This window comes from Panthera pardus, unplaced genomic scaffold (assembly GCF_024362965.1).
Source record: "Panthera pardus isolate Hobbes unplaced genomic scaffold, ASM2436296v1 HiC_scaffold_26, whole genome shotgun sequence".
Taxonomy (NCBI): Eukaryota; Metazoa; Chordata; class Mammalia; order Carnivora; family Felidae; genus Panthera; species Panthera pardus.
Genome location: NW_026526832.1, coordinates 17,104,996 through 17,130,968, shown reverse-complemented (window position 1 = coordinate 17,130,968; position 25,973 = coordinate 17,104,996). Strand labels below are relative to the sequence as shown.

The following is a 25,973-nucleotide window of genomic DNA, read 5'->3' as shown; positions in this document are numbered from 1 at the left end:
TCTGTAGTTATAGGAATTAGCTTGTTTAAATGAATGGAGCTTATGAAATTTCAAGGGCAGTGGCTCAAGAAGTTGCTATATATGGGGAAAGCATGGGGCTGACAGAGCTGGGTTCAATTCCCACTCTGCCATTCATAAACTGAATGACCTTGGCCAGGATAACCTGTCTGAGCCTCCATTTCCTCATTTGCAGTCTCTCCCTGGACTGGCATGAAAACTAAATTCAATAGTTCTATAAAAACCCTTAGCAGAGTGCCTGGCACATGACAGTCATCCAATAAAAGTGTGTGACTAATATTAATAAAGAAATGGAAGACTAGAAGTCACTGCAAATAATTTAAATGCTCATAAGCTTTCAAGTCAAAAGGGATGCCAAGGACCTGAAATCTTTTCTTATACTAGAAAAAGATCAAGAAACCCAAGGACCCAAGGACAACTTGGTTGTCCTGCTCTGCCAGCTCTGAAGGCAGGGGACACACCTGTCTCCATCTTGTTCCCAGTGCCTGGACTCACAGTAGGCACTTAGTGAGAATCTGCTGCTGCTGTGGAGTGTGTTGTTAGACTCAACACAGGCAGTAGAACAAGGTGGCTACTGGCAGGTGTTAGGAGTCTGTAAGCCTTGAGCAAGAGCCCAGCTCTCCCACTTGGACAGGTAACTTAACCTCCCTAAGCCCTTGTGAAATGGAAAAGGCAATCATACTTCCTTTGTGGGGCTGCTAGGATGGTTATATAAGAAGTGGAGACAAAACACCCCCAAAACAAATAAAGTGTTAGCTCTTAAAATTCACAATAACTTGGGGCACCTGGGGGGCTCAGTTAAGTCTCTGCTCTTAAGCCTCAAGTCATGATCCCAGGGTCATGGGATGGAGCCTCACGTTGGGCTCCGTGTGGAGCCTACTTGAGATTCTCTCTCTCTCTCTCTCTCTCTCTCTCTCTCTCTCTCTCTCTCTCTCTCTCTCTCTCTCCTTCTGCCCTTCCTCCACTTGCACGCACATGCATGTTCACTCTCTCTCTCTCAAAACAAAACAAAAACCCTCACAATAACTTATCTAAGATCACTTACCTAATTAGTGGGAGACCAATGAGAACCCAAATAACATGATTTTTAGCCACAATATTTTCTTCTACAGTAGAAAAATGAAATTTTAAAACATCACGGTGGTATCATGTTACCTAATATTTCATTCTTGTTCTTCAAGCACTTTTGTTAATGTCATATTATATTCTTTGACTCAGGATTCTCTTCAAATTCTCAAGTATTTTGCTTTTCCATTAAGACGAAGACAATGGAAAATGCCTGAGAACGGTGGTGATGCTTTAAACACACACACACACACACACACTCACCACTCACTCACTCACACATACCACTTAAACACAGTCCTCTTAAAATGCAGTTTTTTGGGTCAACAATTCCTATAGAAAAATGTAGTATTTGCTTAACAATGAATGGAAACCATAAAAACCCTAATGATTTTATCAGCAGTAAAACCTCAATATGTCAAGTCAAATGCCCAGGCTCCTTTCTGAAGAATTCATATCAAGGTGTCATCATTATCCATAATGCATTTTTGAATCAGGTCTTAAAACTTAATGTGGCTTTTATGCCTGGAGATAAGGCAGGATTTGGGGTTGACAAGTTACAGTGGCACACAAGAGGGCTTCCGGTTGTTCCTAATTCTCCAGGATGATTTAAAACCATAATTAGCCCTGAAAGTTGTCACTCCTCCTCCTCGCCATTTTGCACTGTGAATGGGTGACAACCTGGGAAGCCAGGGCTACGCCAAAGTGAATAGAGATTCTACTAGAAAACCTTCTTCATTCTGAAAGACACTGAAAGTGAACAAGGGTTAAAAGACACAGGTTTTCTCTAAAAGGGAATGGACTGTGAGTTGAAAGTTATATGACCAAAGTCTTGGCAGAGAGACAAAAATGTTCTGAGAATGGATACATCTCCCACAATCCCTGTGCTTGTGGCTGTCAGCCTGGCCGAACCATGGTCCTATGCCTTTACCTCTCTTTCAGAAACCTACGGGGTAACCACTTAAATAATGTGGAAAAGAATTCACAGTCTTCATGAATGAGTATTGCGCAATTAACCACAGTTTCTTATTTTATTCCTTCTAGATAATACTTGCATCTTAACAGTCCTTCCAGTGGCTTCATTCAAGCTCCCTTACCATCAAAATTCAACAGTTATTTGTAGGCTTCAATCTGGTCAACTGCTGGCCAGATTACTGGCTCCCAGGACTCTCTTTTGAGCTGATGGGCATTTGAAAGGATGCCACAGGAGTGAGCCCACGGCTCTCCAGGATGTTCAATCGCCCGGGGCAAAGAACGGGGGCCACCTCAAGTTGTGGTCTTTCTCTTTCCCTGGCCTTCTATACTTTCCCAGGCATTGTGTTTGGTGCCAGAAGATTCAGGCACAGGTCTCTTCAACCTGATATATGGAACATGTGCTGAATGTCCCCACAGAGTCCACAACTGTTCTCTGCAATGGGAGGATGGGAGAGGGAACGGGGGTGCAAGAGGACTGAGAAATGGCTGCCGAAATGGCAAGAAAATGCATGCAGTCACAAGCTCATGGGGAACACAAACGAAGGAGTGGGTCTCTCTTGCAGAGGCAGGGAGGGCGCTATGGAGGCTATGTACCTTGGAGGAGTTAACTCTTGAGTGGAGATGTGAGGTATGAAGAGCATTTCCCAGGATGGAAAGGAACAGAAAGGGCACCTTGGAAAAGGGAACCACTTGACAAAAGCACAGAGCTGTGCAGATAAATCAGGTGTTGCTATGGACCAAATCTACATGTGGGCACCTTACCCACCCACCCCCCAACATGAAAAGAAAGAAGAGAAGAAGGGAGGAGAGTGAAGGGAAAGGCCAGCAGAGACCCAGTCCCCAGGTCACTGACTCCCAGCAACACTGCCACAGAGGACCTCTCCCCAGCTCCAACCCCTCACCCCCCCCACCCCCTCCCACCACCACCCCCAGGCCCAGGCACACCCACCTCTGGCTGCCACCGGTAGCAGAGCAAGTGTGTTTTTTTTCAGTGAACCCATTTTGACTCCCTCTTCCAGATTCTAGGTTTAAAAGCACAAATAGGGGCACCTAGGTGGCTCAGTCAGTTAAGCATCCATCTCTTGATTTCAGCTCAGGTCATGATCTCATGGTTCCTGAGACTGAGTCCCAAGTCGGGCTCTGTGCTAATAGTACAGAGCCTCCTTGGGATTTCCTCTCTCCCTCTCCCTCTCCCTCTGCCCCTACCCAACTTGTTCTCACCCTCTCTCTCTCCCCCTGTTACTCTCTCTCTCTCAATAAATAAATAAACATTTTTTTAAAAGTTGAATAAAAGCACACAGGCCACATTCCTAACCAAAAATGTAAGAAAAAAAAGGTTTCTTTGAAACTGATCAAATGCAATTAAGGCAGAATATCCAACTCATCTACCTTTGATTAACCTTTATCTGGAGAGAAATGATTGGTGATTAAGAATTAGATGAGGTGACTAATTATATCAGGAATCTGCCTTCGAAGAAATCTCTTTCAGCACCAGAGAAAAAGCTGATAAAAAACAATCATGGCTGTAATGGTGCCTTTTAAGGAGAATAATTAACCTGTAATAACAATTTTGGCCTCAACTTAAGCCCTGTAAAATAATCCTTTTTCATTAACTTCAAGTTCAATTAGCATCAATAATGAACGTTCATTAGAAATAACCGCAGCATCGAGCTCCCTGATGGCTGATTCTGTGCTGCTCAGCCTCTAGCTGAAAGGCCCTCAAGCCCTTTGCTGCCACAGGAGCTACATGTCACCAAAGTGGGAAGCTCTGAGTGTGCTCATTGCAGGACAAGGAAGAATTCAGTCTTCTGAAAAATAGAACTTTCATCTGACACTGAAGTTTATAGGGAGGAAGAGGAATAAGAAGAAGAGAAGGAGGAGGAGGGAGGGGGGAAGAAGATGCTGCCATCACCATCCACCACCATCCACCACTATCCACAACCATCTCTGGTGGCTTGTTAATCTAAATGTTTGATATCCACAAGCCTATGTACCAGAATGATAGTGAAGCTTCTCCAGTCTTCAGCTGAGTTGGATTTGCAATTCAGACACTCTCCTGAATTGTCCCACATGAGGGGAAGGTGCCCGATAGGATATGACCCAGAGGGAATCAGGAGGCATATATGGAACTGTCTGCTCTTTCTATAACTCCCCAAATCAAAAATGATGATTTGGCCACTCAGCCAGCATTCCCTCTCCCTTCCTGATAACAGATGCTCAACTTTGGTCAGATATGGGGTATCAGTGTACGTCAAGGGCACTGCCCCAGACCTGGGAGTTGACTGCAGAATGGGTTAAGCCAATGGTTCTCAGAGTGTGGCCTCCGTACCAACAGAGATGTATTAGACATGCAAATTATCAGGCCCTACCCTAGACCTGTTGAGTCAGAATTTCTGGGTATAGGACCCCATAGAGTCTGTTTTAATAAGCTCTCTGGGTATAGGACCCTGTAGAGTCTGTTTTAATAAGCTCTCTGGGTAGAGGACCCCGTAGAGTCTGTTTTAATAAGCTCTGCCACTGGTTCTGATGTATGTTCAGGTTTGAGACCAAGTGAACAGTATTATTTCCTCTAGATAATCTCTTGAGTTAGGCATGGCCATGTTAGGCTGCCCTAGCAAATAGGACACAAGGGAAACCCATTAGGGGCCTTTAGGAGAGTTTTTCTTCTTATGAAGGAACAAAACACAAACATTTGCCCTTTCTGGCTGTGTGTGAAGAAGCTTCTGCAGCCACCAACCCTGAAGGCGGCAGAGTGGAAAGACAGGAAGGGCCTAGGTTCTTGACTTTGTCATGTGCCATGAATTAATCAACACCAATTGTCTACTTCTTATTATGTAGACTGTTTAGCTCCTTTTAGTTGGATCTTTACTACTTGTAGCCAAAAGCATTTTAACTGACCTTGATGAGCATAAACATGATCACAGTACAAATAATGTCTATGATGCACTTACCATGTGCCAAGTGCTGTGGTGACTATCTCTTGTGCAATCATCTGCATCATCTTCACAGCTGCCCTCACCTCCTCACTGACCTGAAACCCTCAGTATTAGCAACCCTTCTGTGGAAGGCTGAAGTTGACGTGGACTGACTGACCCTAGTGTTCTGAGGGGCCCTGGCCCACTCCATTTTCCCAATCTTTCCCAGATTAATGCATCTTAGAAAGCACCTATAGAGCTACCCTGAGGGTAGGCTGACATCCATTCATTTATGTGTTAGATATCAGAGCAGAGGAAAAGGTGAGGAGATTAGAGAGTCTGCATGGAGGACCACCTCAGAATCGTCAGTGGAAACAGGTTACCAAGTAGAGACCCTGGACGCATGAGGGCTGTGGACCAAGTAGTGGCTGTGTAGTGTACCAGGGTGGGTGGCCAGGGCCACCCATCAAGCTGTCCTTGTCTCTCATCCCCAGGAACTTGTTAGCCTCTAAGCGGAAGTGCTGTCTGCTCCTCTCCTCCACTTCTTTCCCCTCGGCCCATTGCTCTTCAATATGTAAAACTAAGCACATTTTTTCCTTTATTTTAAGGAAATTCCAATTTAGTCACTTCAAAGTAATTTTTTCTAGCACCCACCGTGGTGCCTTGTATATGATAGGTACTTTTCTCAATGTCCATAGTTAAAATGAAAATCAGAAGTTGAGGCACCTGGGTGGCTCAGTAGGTTAAGTGTCCAACTTTCGATTTTGGCTCAGGTCATGATCTCACAGTTCATGAGACTGAGCCCCTAGTCGGGTGCTGTACTGTCAGTAGGGAGCCCAGTTGGGATCCTCTCTCTCCCCCTCTCTCCCTGTCCCTCACCATGCTCATGCTCTCTCTCTCTCTCTCTCTCTCTCTCTCTCAAAGCAAATAAATAAACATTAAAAAAAAAAAAAAAAGAAAATCAGATAATGCAGCCAAACTGTAGTATCTACCTGCCCTTGACCAGGCTCCATAGCAGGTCAATGGAAGTGCAAGGACACCCTGAGAAATGAAAGACTTGATGCTGTATGGCTCCCTACTCTGCCTCACCCCTTTAACCTGCACACCCCAAGAGGAAAATGTGAGAAGAGAAGAGAATCCCACAATGCAAGTTGGTGAGAAAATAGAAGAGACGGGGGGAAGGAAAGAGGGACAAAGAACACGAATGACACAGCTGAGGAGTACATGGATATGAGCACCACAGGCTTCTGGAAAATTATAATCAAGTGTCTTTTTTTAAAATAACTTTTCCTTAAAATAGGGATGGGAAGGAAGCACAAGCTTGGAACGAGGAGGAAGTCTTCAGGCTTAGAAACCTAATCCCAGTCAGGGGAACCAAATCTCAGTTCAGTCACTTACTTGTCTTATGATGTGGGCAGGTCACACAAACCCCAGAAGTCTCATTTGTGAAACAGATTAAAATACTCATCTTTTGTGGCTGTAAAGGTTAAATGAGAGAATGTCCCCGCAAAGTGCCTGGCATATAATAAATGTTCAATAAATGTTAGCACCTGCATCTTATTTCTCCAACTGCTCCATCCCCATCATTACCTCATCGAAAGTCAAGTCTGATACCCTGTGCCAGGTAAAGCTTGAGAACATCTAAGTAAATTGCTGGGAAAATTTTCCCTTTGAAGAGGAGGAAGAAGAGGATTAGACTACAGAAAATTCGCCTTCTGAGAGGTGCACCTGCTGTTTGTGCTAACTCAGTTCAAACCACAAATGAAAGGTTCGTGCCAGGAAAGGAGTCCCGGCTTCAAGCCCATCCACCAGCTCTGAAAGCCCTACTTCATCTGATCACATTATCTGCCAAGCAGCTCGTCTCTTGTTGAGAATCAGTGCTTTACTTAAGAAAAGCTGCAAATCAAACAACAGAGCTGTCCAGGGAGCTGAGAATTTAGCTCTTTAAACATTTCCTCCTATAAATATAAATGGTTGCTTTCCTCTAGAGAAACCTTCTATCCCTCTGATCTCTGAAGGATTGGAGAGGGTGCCAAGAGGATCACTATATCTTCTGGTGAACATTCCCGATCACCTTAATCTCTTCGCTGACAATCTTCTGATCTGACAGAAATAGAGGTTATCGTGTCCCTCAGTTTATAAAGTATTAGGGGAAGGGGGGTGGATCAGAGGGAAGAACAGAACACCAAAATCACCAGGGAGGCAGATGGGAGGGGGAAAGGGAGAATTACTTTTAATACAGTTGCATAATCCATAATTCAGCAAGCTTTTCATTTCTCTTATCTTCTGAAAAACATGAAATTAAGTTCTAAGCAAAGTGCATAATTTATGAGAAGTCTCTGTGCTGATGATTCCCAAATCCCCATGCCTGGCCCTGACTTCTTATAGGAGTTCTAGTCCCACATTTCCAAATGCCTACAGGATGTTGCTGCCTGGAGTCAGCTATTATCTCAGTTCCCCCATGTGCAAATGGAACTCAACTCTCCTTCCTCAAATCTTTTCTTTCTCAATTCTTTTCTATCAAACATACTCTAATCCTGCTTCCAGAAAGTTCCAGAATAACTTAGATTCCTTCCTTTTCTGTCTCCGACAACAGGGTCTATGAAGTTTTTCTAGACTCATATTTCTCTCTTTCATCCCACTTTCCAAACCATCCCCCCCCACTGCACCCCAGATTACCAACTCCAGTCCCTACTTTCTAATCTGAACCGCATACCACTATCAGTTTCATTGTCCTAAAATTCTATTCCAACCAGACCTGTTGACAGCTGCCTGTTTTTTCCCATGAGAAGATTAAATACTCTTGCGTACTCTCCAAGGCCCTCCTATCATTTCCAGAGCCCATTCTTCCCATTCAACTATACTTTCCCAAATCTCGTCTCCAGAGAAGTCCCAGCAGAGCATGAGGTTCATATCAGGAACTCCAGGAAGACTAGTTGATTTAATCATACTGAGCTTGGCACCTCTCACTCCATGCTCCATGCCCCCTATTTGGAATGCTGTCCTTTCATCCTGATTGTCCAATCTCTACTCATCCTCCAGTCAGGACCCATCAAGGCTCAGCTCCATCAGGAAGTCTACTCATCACCATAATTCACTGTTCCTTGCCCCAGTACACTTAGACTTTAATCCCCACACCCTCTTGTTTTATTTCAAATAGCTGGTGTAAAGCTCACAGTGTTTTCAATTTTAGAGAGTACAATTCTACATATATAATCTTATTTGATCCTCTTAATCCTGTGAGGTTGGAATCATCTCCTGCATGTCAGTAGAACTCCAAACCATTTAAATGAAGATCCTGAAGCTAATTGGTGCTGGTGTCAAGTCTTAAATCCCCCAATTTTTATAAGTTTATTTATTTATTTTGAGAGAGAGAAAGAGAGAGAGCAGAGGAGGGACAGAGAGACAGAATCCCAAGCAGGCTCCGCATTGACAGCGCAGAGCCCAACACGGGGCTCGAACTCACGAACTGCAAGATGATGTCCTGAGCTGAAACCAAGAGTCAGACACTCAACCAACTGAGCCACACAGGTGCCCTTGAATCCCTAACTTTTGACTCCAAATCCACACTTCTCATCTTCCTTATTTGACTATAAGTTCTTTAAAGTCAGGAATCATATTTTGTAATTATTGTCTTTATAATTTTACAAAGTTCTGAACACACAAGAGGTATCTATGATTATTTGTTGAATGGAGAATGGAAGTTAAGAAAAGAATCAATGAGCCATCAAGAAGTGAGCAAGTGCACTTGTAAGACACACACTGTGTTCACTGCAGCATTGGGTTATTAAAGATGGAAAGGGCTTGTCAAGTAGCCATTTTAATATACCATATTTTTATCCCTCATTCATTCTTCATTGATTCACCAGGTATTTACTGAATACCTCCATGTGTCTCATAGTGAGATAGATGAGTCAAAGACTCCCGTGTCCCAAGATCCTTCCCCTAACCTAAGCCCTACCCAAGTAAGGAAGAGGAAGTACAGTTTTCATGTACATAGGTAAGTAGGTAGATAAGAATTTATCTATTTATTCTCTGTGTCCACACAATTGGTCCCTGACTAGCTGTAATGATTAGAACAGAAAATGAGAACAGAGTATCTTGGACGAGTTCACTATATATCCAGAAAAGAACCAAAGTAACCTGCTTCGGTTTTCCTTTTGGGTAGAAATGAAAATAAATTTCTTTAATCTTATCATAGTCTCTAAGGCATATTAGTTAGAGGTAAACAGCTCTTATCATAATCTGCCGGTTTCCAAAGGTATAACAATCAGAGAAGGTTATCATTTCTTATTATTGCTCTGTGAAATTTTAACTGACCCTCCAACTGTTTATAGAAATAGCATCTTCCCAGTAATGTCTCAGCACCAGCCCTGGAATTAGGTTAGAATCACAGAATAAAAAGAAGAGCAGAGATTAGAACTCACTTGTTTCATGTAACAGAAACTAAGACTCAGAAAGCTTAGGTGATTTGCCCAGGTTCAAGCAGAGCAACTCGGCATATCCTAAAATGAAAACCTAATCCCACAATTCCAAGTCCAGAAGTCTCTTCCCTCCTTCCATGCCTCAACTAACATTTTAGTTTTTCAAACTTCATACTTAATTATTGATATAAGGCTTTTCCTGCTATGAAAGTAAAAGTTCTTATAATGAATATCTTAAGGGTTTAGAAATCATCTTTGTGACTTAATTAAAATTCTTTGACATTAAAAATAAATAAATAAAATATTTGCTGGTTCCATATGGAATTCTTAGGCAATGCACAATGAGATGGCTCTGACTTTCTGATGACTTTAGCTCTGAGAAAATAGGCTGCTTTAGTCCCTAATATATAAAGATTTCTTTTGGGCCCTTCATTTATTTAATTGTATCTTCTACAAGAGAAACTCTCATTTTGTGTATAGTTAGATTTCAGCAAAGATGATATGGAAAGGAAGGCACAAAAAAAATAATCAGGGGAAGCCCCTTTATTAATAAAACAACAATAATAATAAAATTGAAGATAATGGATATTTTCAGTTCTCTAACCATGTGCCAGGTGCTATACTAAACTCTTTTTTTAATTATCTCATCTACTCCTAAGAACTCTACAAAACAAGTGCTATAGTACTCTCTACCTTATAGACGAGGATGCCAGGAGCAGAAAAATTAAGTTATTGTCTTACTACCTTAAGAATTTCTAACTAGTGTATTAAGTTCTGGAGCTGAGCACCAAACCCAGAACAAAATCCACATTCTATTTTCTTAATACACAATATTGTCTCCTTTCAGAAGTAAATGGGCTAACTAATGTTCACAGTTCTTTAAAAAAAAAACAAAATGACAACAAAACAAAACAAAAAACAAAAACAACAAACCTCTTAGAGCCTCCACTCTGAAAAGGATGCTGCTGCTTCTGATGATAATTGAGTATGAGACTGAATACAGAATTACACTCTAGGTTGGAGGATTATACTTCTATCAGGATTTACACAGCTGGAGCAAGATAATTCTCCCTCCTTCTGTTTTAACAATAAAATGTCTTCAGTAAAATAGGGTAAGTCATACAGGTAAACCTGCATATATAAGGTATTTTGTATTTCATCAAAGGAGAGGACATGTGGATTATGCGTCTTTCTCTGAAATGCCACCACACTACCATATGAGAAACCCAAACACAATTTTGTGTGGCAAAATACTTTCTCGATGTTATCAAATGTTCTCATTACCTATCAGGGATCATTTACCATTTCATTCTACTCCGATTTTTCACATTTTCCGTTTCCTGAAATGTAAACATCACTGCTTATGCTGGTTCCTTAAAAGTACTTAGGATTCTCATAGGTTAGAATCTTCACATAAATTACATGTAAGTCTGAACTACATTTCTTCTCTAAATATTTAAGCACATAAATAATCTCTAGCCATCCTGCCTGTCATTTTAAACTATTTGACATTTATTGTTTTGAAGAGAAGAAAGGTCAGATGTATCAAATCTGCATTTGTACTTCTTGACATTTTTCTCCAACTAGATTCTTCCAAATTATGGTACTGACATTAATACTAAGAGGAAGGAAGGAAGGAAGGAAGGAAGGAAGGAAGGAAGGAAGGAAGGAAGGAAAGGGAAGTATGAGAGAGAAAGACAGAGATAGAAAGGGAGGAAGGAAGAAAATAAAAAAGGGAAGAAGAAATGAAATAGAGAAAGAAGGGAGGGAGGGGGAGAGAAGAGGAGGGAGAGAAGGTATGGGTACAGAGGGGCTGAAGCATAAAAGGAAAAGCAGGATTTGTGGACTGGAGGGGAATGCATGGCTTCCTAATCCATTTAGCATGACCTCTGGTCACACTTCACAGAATGGACTGAGACAATCTGGCCCTACTCCTGGGCTCTCCATCCTTTGTCTCTGCATGGCCCTCTGCACATTTGTCTTCTTGTCTCATAGAAGGGAGTTTTCTTTCTCTCTAGTCACTCCTGCCTGTGGTTCTGCCCATTCCTACCTCGAAGCTGTGATAACATGAGGTTTCTCAGTTAAGAGGTATGCTCACTGTGCTCCAAGAAAGTCACAGTGGTGGAAACGTGGCCTCATTCGACATCCACCCCTTAAAAGGAAAGGTGCCTGTGGGAAAGATGCAAGTAGAGTGAGCCCTCTGAAACCCAGAGTGCCAAGGGTGGCTAGAGATGCTCCTTTCCTTCACAGAATTCCTCATTGTTTCTTATTATACAGTTAAGCGTTAATTTGCACATTTAATATGCCTCCCTCACCAGTCTGTAAACCCCGTGAGGGCAAAGTGCTGGTCTGTTCTGTTCACTGCTGTCAGTGGAGCACCTAACACAGTGACTGACATACTGAAGCTACTCAGTAATTATCTGCTGAATTAACAATTAAAAGAAAAAAGAAGAAGAAGCAAGAAAGATGAGGAAAAACAAAAGGAGGAGGAGACAAAGGAAATTAGGCAGTGTATATGGGATAACTGACTTCGAATATTTGAAGGGCCCTCATGTGGGAGAACGGCAGAAGGAAAACCACAAGCAGGAGCAAGAAGACACAGAGATAATACTCGTACAGTTACACAAGCCGGGACTCGAATGCTAGATCCTTCTCACACTATGTGACCATGGCCAGTTACTTAACCTCTCTTAGCCTCAACTTATCTGGAAAATGGGAGTAATAATAAAGTCAGCCTTACCGTGTTACAGTGAGGATTAAATGGAGTAACCTGTGTAAAACTGTTCAATGGTAGTTGTTACTAGTATTTAGTTACAGAGGTGTAGAATTCAGCTAGTATTAAATGTTTTCCCAACAGTTCTGTCCAGTAAGCACTGGGAAGTCTCATAAAATAGTGATCCCCATCTCTCAGAAATATTTAAAAGGATAACGTGGCACAAACTCTATTTTAAGAAGCAGACAGGGCCTGGATGAAGTGCATCTAAGGCTTGTAGAGGTCCACACTGCCTAGACTAGACGACACAATTATCCCCTCCCTTGCTGATACCTGAAACCGCCATTCTCTTCAGTGTTTTTTAATTTTTTTTAAATGTTTATTTATTTTTGAGAGAGAGAAAGAGCATGAGCGGGGAAGGAGCAGAGAGCAGAGAGAGAGAGGGAGACAACAGAATCCGAAACAGGCTCCAGGCTCTGAGCTGTCAGCACAGAACCTGACACAGGGCTCGAACTCACAAACCACAAGATCGTGACCTGAGCCGAAGTCGGACGCTCAACCAACTGAGCCACCCAGGTGCCCCTCTCTTCAGTGTTTTTAAGAAAATTCATCCTCAACACATCTTTTCTTCATTCTGCTAAACTTTCTAACATCATTGACATTTCACTATCTTTGTCTTCTCTTCTTCCTTTCATAGACTGAACAACTACATAAGCACATTTTGCTTCAATTTCTTTAGCACTCCCCCTAAACTTCCTCCTGCCTATGCCTGCTTTCCAGAAGGCTCTGGGCCAAACACAAGGCCCACTCCATCTTTGGAATATCCATCTCCCTTAGCTTCCATGACACCACAATCCAGTGGTCTCTCTTCCTTCTTGTAAGTTCTTTCCGGTGATGTCATTGACTCCATTCTATTATCAGATTATGAATTTTCCCAAAGCCAAGGTGTGACCTTCCTTCCTCTTTCTTCTTTCTTGAGAAAATGCATCTGTTCTCAAGAAATAAGCCACCAGGTCCATATAAACAGCTCCCACATCACTATCTTCCACCTGGACCTCTCACCCATTGCTGCTTCTGTTCCCTATCTTCATGTGTGTACCAGACAACCTGATCTTGAGATAGAGGCCCACGAAGGTGTCGTCATGTCAGGCACTCTCCTCCCAAGCCAGATGTTCTTCCCACCTGTCTTGCCACCAAGTCTGCATGGTCTCAGGCCAAAACCTTTGGCGTCTGACTCATTTCATTTTGTTCCCCTTATATCTAGGCGTCTCCTTGGCCCACCTCTGAGTCCCTTAATTCCCGAGCCAGTGCAACTGCTTCCCAAGGCTCTAGTCTAACTGCCAGCTCTCTGTGCAGTCCAGGACTGAGACCCACAACCAAACACCATTTCCTGAAGAATCTGCAGTCAACGTGCATTCCTCTACTCAAAAACTAAATACTTTCTGATTTCTCCAGCATCAAATGTAAATTCCTGATTCAATAAGCCAGCTCTACCTCTAACTCTGAGTATCTGACTCAGCACCGAGCCTTTCAACTCCCAGAATTCCTTAGACTTCTCTGCTCTGGCTAGTCCTGCATTGTTACACACACACACACACACACACACACACACACACACACACACACAGTGTCTGTCTGTCTCTGTCTCTCACCAACAATTGTCCCTCCTCTGGGTATTATTTTGTGGGCCCAAATATATAAGGTCCTTTGCCTTTCTCTTTTCTCTAATTCTATACTCCCTCCAAGAGTTTCTCAAGTCACCTCCTGGAAGTTTTTTCTAACTCACTTCTATCACAGTCCCAAAAGAAAACTATCATTTTCGGTAGATATCCTTCGACCTGACCCCCTGCCAAAAGGCAATAAGCTTATTCTTTTCAAAATTCCAGAGCTATAATTTCCTGTCTTAGAGGAACTTCACCCCTCCCACTGTGCAATGAGCAAGTAGAATTCATCAGCCTTTAAGAGAATGGTTTTTGAGATCTGGAGGTACAGAGCAAAACTATCTGTAATCGGCCCCGCAGGAGTTGACCTCTCCAAGCCTCCACTGAACCACTATAACCATCTGCACCCTTTCTTCAGCATCAAGTGCTCCTTTCACAGGAGGTATTTATTAGCATGCCTTGTCTGCCTGTTCTCCCGGATTTGTTTGTGAACTCCTGGGAGAAAAAGACTGTGCTCCATTCGACTTGGTAAGTGCTCAGTGGGGGGTGGGGGGTGGGGGAAACAAATGAATAAATAAGCATTTATTCAGCCAAAAGTCCAAATGTATAGATACCCATGCAGAAGACTAATTTCTGTTTGGTGAACACCTCTCACACAGATCTAGATGGTATATCTAGAGATAAGCCAACATGGCTGTGATCTCAAAGCTCATTTTCTAGGCTCCCAGCCATGATAAAGTAACAAGCACTGGACTAAGCTCTCTTGTAATAAACAGCTGTAAAATTGGACAAAATATATGAAAAACTGTTTTCATGGGATAATCAGTAGCACAAGAGAGAGGGAAAATAAATGTGGTGGACCCTAGTATTGTCCTGATTTCCTGCCTGGCAGCATTTACCACACCCTAAGATGGGAAGGAGGGAATGAAGGAAAAATATCATTGATGGAAACTCTGATTCCAAAAAGGAATGAGGGACTTCTGGTGTAGCAAGATGGAGTAAGCCCACTCAATCCTATTTATCCTTCTGCTTACAACCGAGAACTCTGTACAAAAATTAATTAATTAATTAAAATTTAAAAAAACAAAAAAAAACAAAAATAAAAACTACAACAACAACAAAAAAAGTACTAAAGGATTCCAAAAAATAAATAAAACCAGAAATACAGAGGAAGAAAGTCAAACCTTGGAAAAGCAACCCATACAGAGGTGAGTTTCCTATTTTTCCCTCTTTTCCCTTGTACCTGTGAACCAAATGTGGGCACCCAAGACAGCTGTGGTCACGGTACCATGGACAGGTAAAATGCCCACAGAATCTTTTCCTTGCAGTCAAAAGGTGGGGAAAAGGAGCCTTGTGATCCCTAGAGCATAGAGGGAGATCTCTACTTCTTTGTTGTTTCCCGACCCTCTCATTTCATGATATTGAGCTCTCATCACAGACAGCATGGCTAGTGAGGTCAGCAGCCAAAACTCTAATAGAGATCCTGTTAGAAACTACATCTTGGGTTGGGGGTGGATACACACTGAAAAGGGCAGGAAGGAACTTCCTGAGATGCTGGAAAAGTTCTGAATCTTTATCTGGGTGCGGATTATATGGATGTTGCAGATGAGAATTATAATCAAGCTGTACACAAGATTAATACATTCAATATACTTAACTGCATTTGTCATCGCTCAATTTAAAAAATAATAACTTTCTGATGTTAATATGTAAGTTCCTATGTCCCACAACTGAAGATTCATTTCCAGAAAATTCTGGAAGTGGGCAAAATTACTTCAATGAAAGGACCTCATTTCGAGAAACCATGGGAAGGGGCCACATAACTCCTTTCCAGGGCTGCTGAGCTGTTAAACGAAGGCCAATGCTTGCCTCAAAATCTAGAACCTAGTACTACTGCTCTTAATGTCAAAGGTCGGTTAAAAGTATGAATCAATGAAATAGAATCTCAGCACTTTTTATGATCTTGTATTGTTATTTTTCTACTGCCTTATATATTTATTTCTGAATAATCCAGACGAGAATCTTCTACATAGGTTATTTTACAAAATGTTCAGAGACTCCATGAGGTAAGCCAAGACACGTTCTGTATTTTCTCGTTTAGGAAAAAAGACCCAGAGGTTCAACAAGTTTAGGGAAGTTGCACAAGATGTCAAAACTAATATAAGGTTAATATCATAATGGAATCCAAGTCTTCTAGCTCCTAATCTAGCATTCTCTCCACCACAGAACATTGACTTTAATTACTTGGGCTGAGAATGTGGAAAGGATCTATAAAGGAGACCTGCCCACACCCACCCTCAGAAACCATGTCCCAATGGAAACTCAATAAAAGATAAATAAGGGAAAAAGAAAAACATGGTCAATGGTTTAAATTTCCCTCTGATTTCCTCTGGCTAGTTGCATGATTTCCTACAAGCTTGCCTAGATTTTCTTTATTTTTATTTTTGTTTTCAGATCTTCCCTTTAGCCTTTTCCTTACTTCAGGGAATTCTGACTACCTACCTCTCCATGCACCTGTTGTTACATAACCACAAAAGTAAGGTTCAAGAACTAAAGACTCTTAATTAACCAAGTAGTTGGGTGAATATGCCCCAATGGAGCTCTCCTTCTGCCCAGTTCTGGCACTTCCCACATTCTAGAATGTCTATGTTCACCAAGTGAACCTGAGACAATTTTCCTGGGAAAGGACCCAAGCTCATCTGAAGAAACAAAAGTTGTTCTGAGAAATGTGACTCACCAACAAAGTGCTAAGATGTCCCCCATCTCCTCCCCACCTTCCCACCAGGCCAATACTCTCTTTTAAACTGCTCCTTCCTTACACTTTGACCTGTGTGAAAAAGGCCAGGTCATCACTAGGTTAAGAAAAACTGGCCACATCCTAGATTGGAGAACAACACAATGGTTCTAAGAAAGAAGACACCCCTAGGGTTCCTTGGTAACTTTATTCACACGTCTCGTCACATAACCCCTGGACCTATAACCATCCTCACAAACATGTCCTATTCTCCTTCTACTCCCAAGCAGAAATAATGTCCTTGTGCATCTTAGGAAAGCAATGGCTCAGCCATGGCTCATAAAAAACACTACCTGTAAAATGCTGCATGGATACTTGACAGCCTCTTTTAGGTTGAGGCACTTTCTGAGGTGGCCTCCTCCCTCAGCCATGTGTCTCCATGGAATCTCAAAGGTTTAACTGCTCTTAATGGGCTCATGTCCACCAACTAGTTGGTACCCTCCAACCTTCTCCTGCATTCCCACTTGACAAGGAAAAGGCAAGCTCCAGCTAATTATAACAAAGAAATTACCAGAGGCTAGTAGCCCAGCACCTCTGTGGGCATGGACGGGCCTGAACTGCACATACTGCCCTCAGTTAAGAAAGATCCACCATCTGAAAACTACTGCTCTGTAATGTCTCTATCTTGTTCTTCTCCATTATTAGATTTCATACTTTCATAAAGTTAAGGCTTGCTTTCTTCGTGTAGGGGAAAAAATAATTGGATTGTGAATACTGTGCTTGAATCTTTGGACTGAATCCAAGGTCAAAAGACCTTGGAGGACACTAGTTGATAGAAATGAAGTAAATACCACACCTCATTCTCCTCATTCACATTTCTGGGGAAGCCAATAGAAACTATCACCATGGTCACTCTCCCCATTTCCACTAGATCTCACTTCTTAGCCCAGGAATTAGAAGCTAGTTGCATGGGAACCCACAGTATTACAACTACCACCGCCAGGGTCACCAGATGTGACCACACATCAGGACTGCACAACTCCAGATGGCATCATTCAAATAAACTAAAATGCACAACCAGACACTGGGGTGTTGCTGCTTCTAGAAAAAACCATATGGTTTATAATGATGGAACACTTTATTATGTCAGGCATTGGGCTACAGATTTATACATGTCTTCTAATTTAATCTCCATGGCAGCATTTTGAGATAGGAACTATCCCTATTTTACTAATGATGAAACTGGACTTCAAATATTTTAAGGAACTTTTCAAGTCATGGTTATTGAACACCAAATCTTTGTTGCATGGCCTTCTGACAAGGATAATGTAAAGTTTTTCATCTATTTACATGGTTTCATTTACATGGTTACATAATCTGCATTTTGGGATGATTCCTTTAGTAGAAAGAGCCCTAATTTGAAGGCAAAAAGATCTATAGTCCTAGTCAGTACCTAGCACGGCATCTAGCATCTCATAACCTCTCAATGCATAAGTGAAAGTTTCTAGGTCTACCATTTTTCACCTTGAAAAAGTGTTATCAAGTAGCTGGATTCCAGTTACTGCATTTATAAAATAAAACAAATACTTGCCCTGCCTACTGTAAGATTGAAAAAAATATATTAAATTTGAAAGTTCTTTATAAATTATAAAGTCCCATACAACTGTAACAGGACATTAATAATGATTATAAAGAAAGGGCTAGGCAAATTTCCACAAAATGAGGTTATCAAGTAGTAATCCTAAGAATGGCAGGGGGCTTCAAGTTCTGCTGAAACAGAAGTTTCCTCTCTTCCTCTCCCTTCTGGAGGCCAGTCGTCCTTGTCTTTCAGAAGACAAACTTCCTTATAAAAGCTTTCATTTTTATTAATGATAACACTGTCTTCCCACACCATGCACACAAATCCCTCATGGGCTTTTCTTCTTTTTCTTTTGTAAATTTGTGGAAAGATCAAATGGATTTAGATGAACTTCATCTTTCTAATAGCTGTGTATATATATTCTCAGCATTGCAAAGGGGTTTCAAGTAGCCAGTAGGAGCCCACCAAATCTAGACGTGACCTCATCTTCTCAAGACCCACGTACCTTCTGCCCTGCCCAATGGCTTGATGACACACACACTAGAGATGCATCTTAGATGAATAATGTTCTATGGGTGTGGCTCCTTCCTCATGGATAGACACACAACACCCCACAGAAATACTCTGTGCCAATCTGGGGGCAGAGAAAAACAAACCCAGTACTTTCAAAAGATTTTCTTCTCTAACAGTCTCCTTGTAAGCACATCCCATCCAATTTCAAAGATACACATGCAATTCTTATCTTTTCCTCCTGGAAACATCCAGACCCAAAGTGTCTCAAGAGTTGAATCCTGAAAGATCCTGATTCCTGCTTTTGTTCCCCATCCCAGCTCTCCTGCCTGTTGTGGCTTCTCAACATTTCCAAATATAAAACTGATTAATAATGAATGCTGTGGCTTATCTGACCCACATCTCACCTTACTCTTTGCTACTCTGGAATTCCATTCCAAAGTCAGAGGAATATCAAGTTCAGAAAATAAGGTTTCCCTGATATCCACCCTGAAGTTTCCTTCTGCAAGTTGCATCCTATTACTTCTTTGGGTGACACTATATAACTCCTCTCCCTCTTCAGAGATTTGTAGATTGTTACCAGGGCTTTCCCTTCATCGCCACTTCGCTCAGCCATATATATTTAATTCTTTTCATCTTTCACCATGAATTGGTCCCCTCAACTCTTAAATCAGCTCTCTGGTCTTCTCTGGACTAGTTCCAGCTCCCCAAATTCACCTCAAATAACTGATATTCCTTCTGAGAGCTCCAATTTCCTCTCTATCTTCCTTGGCTCTCTTTGCCCTCTCCAGAAATGAAATAGGAAGGCAGTGACAGATATGTGAGGTCAAGGGTCAGGTGTATTGCATTGCATACATCTACTTTAAATTTCTCAGGTCTCTCCATAGCACATGTAAAATCCCCAGTTGCCTATCCCCTTTCCTGGAGTGAGAAGGGGGCTGCTTATAGGGAAACAAGCCCTCCTAGCCCACAAGTCAATATCCTCTAGGCCTCTGCCTGGGGGAAGGCAGAAGCAAGACATCAAAACATCCAAAAAACAGGTTACAAAGTGGGGCTCTGAGCAATGTGACTGCCTCCAGGCAGACATCTTTTCTGAGGTTTGGACTGTCCCAGAATGGTAGACCAAAATTCATACAGTCTCAGCAATGGCCTTTCTACGCTCTTCTCCATGAATGAGTGCTGTGGGGAGCTGCTTCAGACTTCGAAATATTGATCCCATTTATGAATTCAAAGCAAAGCAACGCACAAAGAAAACACATTTGCGTGTCATGCATTCTAAGGCCTCTCAGCTATCCTTTTGTCCTCTCAGATGTCCCAAACTACAAGGAACAGAGTTTTTGCTTCATGCTGACTGGGGGCTTTTCCATTTCTATCACATCCCTAGTCATGGTCCTGTTCAGATTCAGGAAGCTATCTTCAGTCTGAGACAAATGGGTTGCTGCAGGCCACCCACCACTCTCTTCCCTCCTCACAGCCCCATCAGCATGCTTGTGCCCCTCTAGACCAGACCACCAGGCATTTGGGCAGAAACAGGGAGAAATAAGCTGAGTTGTGCCTATTTTCCCTTTGTATGCTTGAATATCTTATATCACAGAAGAGTTAAATGCCTTTTCTACAAAACAGAGCCCATAAAAAGGAATAAATCCATTTCCTCAAACATAATAAATAGTAAAATTAATCCAAGTGTGAGAACCTAAGCTTGAATTTTCATACAAGAAAACGAATGGAAACACCATGATATATGTTGCCTCAAACATGAAACATGATAGAACAGGGTGTGTCCACTCCCTCCAAGGGGAGGTCTGCAGTGGAAACCATATCTGAATGAGGCTGGGGAGGCAGTGGGAAGGCAAGAGGCTAGTCCGGCATGGCCAGCTGCCTAACTGAAAACAGCATATGCCTCAGAGCAGAAGAGCCCAGCCTGTTCCAAGTGTGATCACCACAAGGCCTGAAATGCTTTTCAATAAGCTGTCTGTCTCTCTGGAGGTCATGGGGAGCTCATCCAGTTACACTTAGTGTCTTATTTGATCCCATCAATAATCATTTGATCCCAATGCTGCTGAAAAATGCTTGGCCAAAATTTCTAGCCTTTTAATGACAGAATCCTGGCTCTTTCTGAAAACAGCATTGCTAGATGTGTCAAATGATGCATAAGGCCTTGGTCCAACTGCCAAATGGACTGTGATGCTAAGGGAGGACTTGGGACGCTCACAGAGACTCCCTGCTGTCAGTAGCAAAGCAGTTCTTGAAGCACACTCCTCTCGACATGAAACTCCCCTACTCAGTGGCTTCAACTCCTTACCAGAGGCTTGACTGGAATATATGCTCCACATGCATTAAGCCTGTGACTCTTCAGAAACACCCACTGATAAGTTCATGCTACCTGCCTGTTTATAGTAGGCAAGTTCAGGGCTGCAGAAAGGACCCCTTTTGTCTGTCATCAACATCTCACAATAGCTGATCTAGACTGTTGGGCCTATGGTCATTTAACAAGAGGTGATAGGAAAGCTCCAGAGATGTTCACAGACATGAAAGTAGAAGACAATCCACATTCCCAGAGAAGTCATTCTTATATCCATTACAAATACATCAGGCGCTAAAAGAGAATGTTGCATGTATAAACCACAGAAGCCATGATAACATTAAAGCACAGCTGTTCTCCACAAAAGTATCTGTGGAGAGACAACAGTATTGGTCTCCTATCTCAGTTCACAGGAGGCTCTATCAAACTCATCAAACCCTGCTTCTTACTACAAATTCTGCCTGTTAATATGAATTCTGACATTGAACACAAAGGGGTCATTTTAGGTGCCAAGGATACCAATGCTAATGCTGAAATATGCATCCAGATTCTGTTTTCATTGGGAACCACATACAAGTATGTTTTTTGTGCAAGGAGGGAAGAACCTCAGCTTCTAGATATCCCTGCTATGTGACAGTACTGGGCATGTGTGGGAGGATATGTGTGTGCTGGGACAAGCATGGTAGGTACTTGGAGCTCTACAGTGGGCTCTTTTCAGTGCTTTCCATCCAATTAATACTAGTCATTAGTAACCAGTGGAGCATAAAAATTTCATTTATTTCTGATGATGAGAATGATAGAAAAGATGCTGGGTTTGCTCAATGGAATTAGTGTAGGCTTTTAAAAAGGCATGATTTCTTTTCTGTGTCTTCTCATTCATTTACATTGTATATTTTATTCACTGAGCCTTTTCCCAGTGGTATTACGAGAGAAACATCCATTGAAAACCACCTGGTTTTCCAGTCAAAGAATACTATGGGAAGAGTTAGAAGTAAGTGCCTGCACACACACCCCTAACTCAGTGAATATGAGAAGAAAATGAGAGTAAATGAAACAGAAACCTTATTTCAGGAATCTCTAGCAGAGAGATCTGCAGTGAAACAGGCTTGCCAGAGACTGTCATCCAGAGTTGCTGCTACAGACATTCAAGCTAAGAATTAGAGGGAAGGTTGGGGGGGGGGGGGGGGGGCAAGAGAAGAACTATTGTCTCTTCTGGCTTCACAGTGACTCTCCCAATGGGAGAGAATCCTAACAACTCTGCTCCCTCTCTTCACACCTCCCTCCTGTCCCGTATTTCTTAGTTCCTCTGGGGCTCTTCCAACAACATCTGAGAGGGGGGAAAAAAAGAGTCTGAGAGTGGATAGCAGACTGGGGTTGGAGAGAGGGAGCAGACTAAATTAATGAAGAAGAGGCAATCCATACATAAGTCAACATTTGATGAGAACAGCTAGGGGAGATTCAACCATATAAAGAAGAGTTCTACATTCTCCAAGCAAGTGCACCACACTACCCACATCTACGGTGGCCAGGAAGAGGAACAAGGGAAAGGGAAGATGGCAACAGTCATGACATCTAGAACTAAGCTTGGAACGTAGAAGTAATAAGGACATTTCAACTGTCCCAGGGGTCCCCTGTTCAAAGTGCACCCAATTTTGGCTGGGACCCGGTGTAAATCGGTAGAAAGAAGAAGCATTCTGCCAAGAGAGAAAACTTTTCTTCCAACTTGGTTACTGGAGAGGAAGGAAAACCCTGGGAAGTGACTCTTTTCAGCAAGAACATAAAACCGTACTTTATGGTCTAACTGTGGGAGGAGGTTTACAAAAGGAGGAAAGACCTAAGAACCAGAGGCTGGGGTTTTGAAAATAGGGATTAGTTGACAGTGGTTGCAAATTGATGTGCCTAAAAATACAAATCCCGACACTTTCAGGCGGGAGCTGCTCACCGATCCCCAAGATCTGGAAGAGAAGACGGGGCTGGGAGGCACGGATCGCCGCGGACAGCCTTCCCTCTCTGCCCACTTCCGAAGCCTTCTTCTCTGGCATCAGGCGGATCCTCAACCGCCCTTCGCCGTGGTGAATCCACCAGCTGAACAGCTCGCTGAGGTTGAACTGGAGCAGTCCCGCAATCACCTCCTCTGGGGGCCCGACACAGCCCTCAAGGATCGCCTCCTCTCCGAGCTCCAGTACCAGCTGCTTGGCGCGCCGGAGCTTGCGAACCGAGCCGCCCTTCAGCACCCTGGTCAGCGTCCGTGCCTGGGCAGGGGCTGGCGAGCTGGAGCCTTCCGTCCAGGAGACCCCGGGCGGTTGCCCTACCAGCCTAAGTAGTGGGGCGCAGTCGAGAGCCAAGGAGCCGCGTGCCTCAGGCCGTCTGGCCCTCGGCTCCAAGAAGGACGAAGGCGGCAGCAGCAGGTCCCGAGCATAGACACGGAAGAGCGAGGGCACCACAAAGTCCACCGCCAGGCTCTTCCTCTGCAGACGTGAGTAGCTGAGCGGCTCCCGAGGCTGCAGAGCTGGCCCCACGGCGGGTGAGCCGGCGAGATGGCCGGTGCCAGTCCCGGTCCCGGTTCCGGTTCCGGAGCCCAAGGCTGCCGCTGAAAGCAGCAGTAGCAGCAGCCCTAGGAGCCCTAAGGCTCCCATCCCGCCAGAGAAGAGTTGTTTATACTAGTCTCCCGACTCTCTGGGATCCAGCCTCGCCCTTCACTTCCCCTCAAATGAAAAGGGGCTCCAAATAGTCCTTGGTCCTGAACAGTTCCTTCCACCTGATATCTGGGGGATTAGGCGTCCACTTGATTCTCTAGCTTCCCTCCAACTGCAAGGAGGCAAGCGGGAGTCTCAATAAAATGGGGCTGGAGGCTCAGGGGTGTGTCAAGAGACCCTGAGCACCTCGGGCTCAGCAGCTGGGACCCTGTGCCTCTGGCGCACCACGACTCGTGCCGCGCCCCCGTCTGTAGCTTACTGCGCTCCGGAACAAGAGAAACTACTATGGTTGAAGGGAGGTGGCGATGGAGTCCTCTCCTGCCCTCCGAGGCTTGAGCTGTGGTCTGTCCGCGCTCTCCAGCAGCCTCCAATACTCCGCAACTTTCCAGCTGGGAACGATGGTTCGGAGCGTTCTGCTGTTCTAGCCCCTTCCCCAGCGCTTCTTTGAGCTTCTAAGCTCCTCTTCCTCAGTGTAGGGAAAAACCGGGGGCAGGGGTTGCTTTGTTGGGCACCCTCCTGCAACCCTCCGCAGCGGAAAGTCTGCGGATTGCACTGCCCGCTGAACTTCTGGGCTTGAATCAAGCCCCCGCGATGTGAAGCGGAGGCTCAGGGCGCCGCGGCGCAAGTTTGCAGCGTCCTTGCTCTCCTCCCGCGTTTCGTCTGCTCAGAGTTCTCAGGCACCGAAGCGGCCCCGGCGGCAGCAGCCGAGTGAAAGCATTCTGTGCAAAAGAGCCCGAAATCTTGCTGCCCCCTCCTCACCCATCGGCAGCCCCCTTGGCTTCAGTTGGCTGGGCAGAGGGCGGCCGGAAGGAGCTTCAGTGCTGCGCGACCCTCCGGACAGCGGCGACAGGATGTGCCAGCTGCTACCTCCGCTGCCGCCCCCGGAGCCGCTGGATCGCATCTGCCTGGGCGCCCGCCACTTGCAGCTGGCTGAGGCGCGAGCTCGCGCCGGGAGGGGGCGGGACCGGGGCGGGGGCGGAGCTCGAACGGCCAACTCCGCGCTGCTGCCAGGCTCACGCAGGCCTGCCCCGCCCCGCTCGCACCCGCCAACCAATGGCGTGGCGAGACAGGCCTCTATGCAAATCTGCAGAGGCCTCGGCATTCATTGAGAAAAGCGCAGGGCCCGCCTCGCCCTCCCTCCATCACTCTCCCCTCCTTCCTCCCCTTCCTCCAGATTCCCTGCCCTATTTCTCTGTTATGTGAACAGGAGAGCGTTTTGGATAAATGGGAGGTCTGAAAGAGGCCTTTGCAATCAAGCACTCTCCCTAATTATGCATTTAAAAGATTAAAACGGGTCCGACTTCAGAAAAGCTGGTTCCGGAATAAAACTGGAGGCGAGGGGTAAAGGAGTGGGAGGAGGGGCAGCACGACATTGCCAAAACGGAGAGCAGCTTGTAATAGGCCCTGAGACAGAATCTTCTGTGACCCTTCCATTATTTAAACGCATTCCTGGGAACCTGACAGTTCTGCCATCGATATGAGAAAAGTTAGCAGCGTGGAGGTAGAGAGTAACGGTGATCGCTTAAGAGTTCTTCAGCTACAGCAAATACATTTCAGACTTGTCAGTTACCCTGTCTTATCTCAAAACGGTGCTTGAACATGTGTCACCTCCTTTCGTCTCTGCATGGTAAATATTTTAAATTTCGGCTTTAGAGATCAGAAAACGGAGTCGAAGAGATGGTAATTGATTTTCCTTTGGTCACATAGTCATACGTGCGTCCCAGGCCCTCACTCTTGTACTCTTATTCATGCGGCTTTACCTATCTCTCCATGAATAACAGGCCAAGAAGATCTGAAGGGTGACTTAGCTGGAAGGAATAATGACTGAATACTTGCTCATAGCCTTGGGAGCAAGAGTTCAGAACCAAAGAACATTTTTTATTCATCTGTGAAGGACTGTACCTCTAGTATCTTTTTCCCTTTATCTCTCCAGAGTTTCCAATACAGAACTCAGAGAATAGCTGTATTTATAACAAGTGGTTCACTAGAACCAAAGACAGAACTATAGTCTTCAGTTCACACAAATCCCTCCATTCCTTCTTCTCAAAGGTTGATTGTCATGCCTTGTGCTGTCAGAGCAAAACATAAGGCAAGATCCTCTCTTGAGGAGCTCATAGCCTGACAGCAGAGAAGCTTCCTCATAGAATCAGAGCATAGAGTGGAGTTGAATCTCCCTCGCTGAGCTGCAGAGTGCTGCAGTAATGTGTCCACTAACTCACAGGAGGTGGTAGCCAAACAGGGCCTCTGCTCTCACAGGCTGGGTTCCTTAGAGCCTGTGGCATTGCCTTTGGCAACTGAAAGACCTAATGACAAAAGAAAATTGATCCTTGGAATGATTTGCTTCCTGCTCCATGTGTGGTAACTCACTTAATTTAACAAGG

At 44.0% G+C, this 25,973-nt stretch overlaps 1 protein-coding gene across 1 annotated transcript in view; it reads right to left on the bottom strand.

Annotated features, from left to right (window-relative positions):
* The window catches only part of ALK (ALK receptor tyrosine kinase), a 666,217-nt gene extending 641,723 nt beyond the window's left edge, over positions 1–24,494 (bottom strand). Inside the window, exon 1 of the mRNA XM_053891034.1 lies at positions 22,839–24,494. Coding sequence (XP_053747009.1) covers positions 22,839–23,532 — 694 coding nt within the window. The 5' untranslated portion in view covers positions 23,533–24,494. The remainder of the gene's footprint in view (positions 1–22,838) is intronic.
* Positions 24,495–25,973: the final 1,479 nt, after the last annotated feature.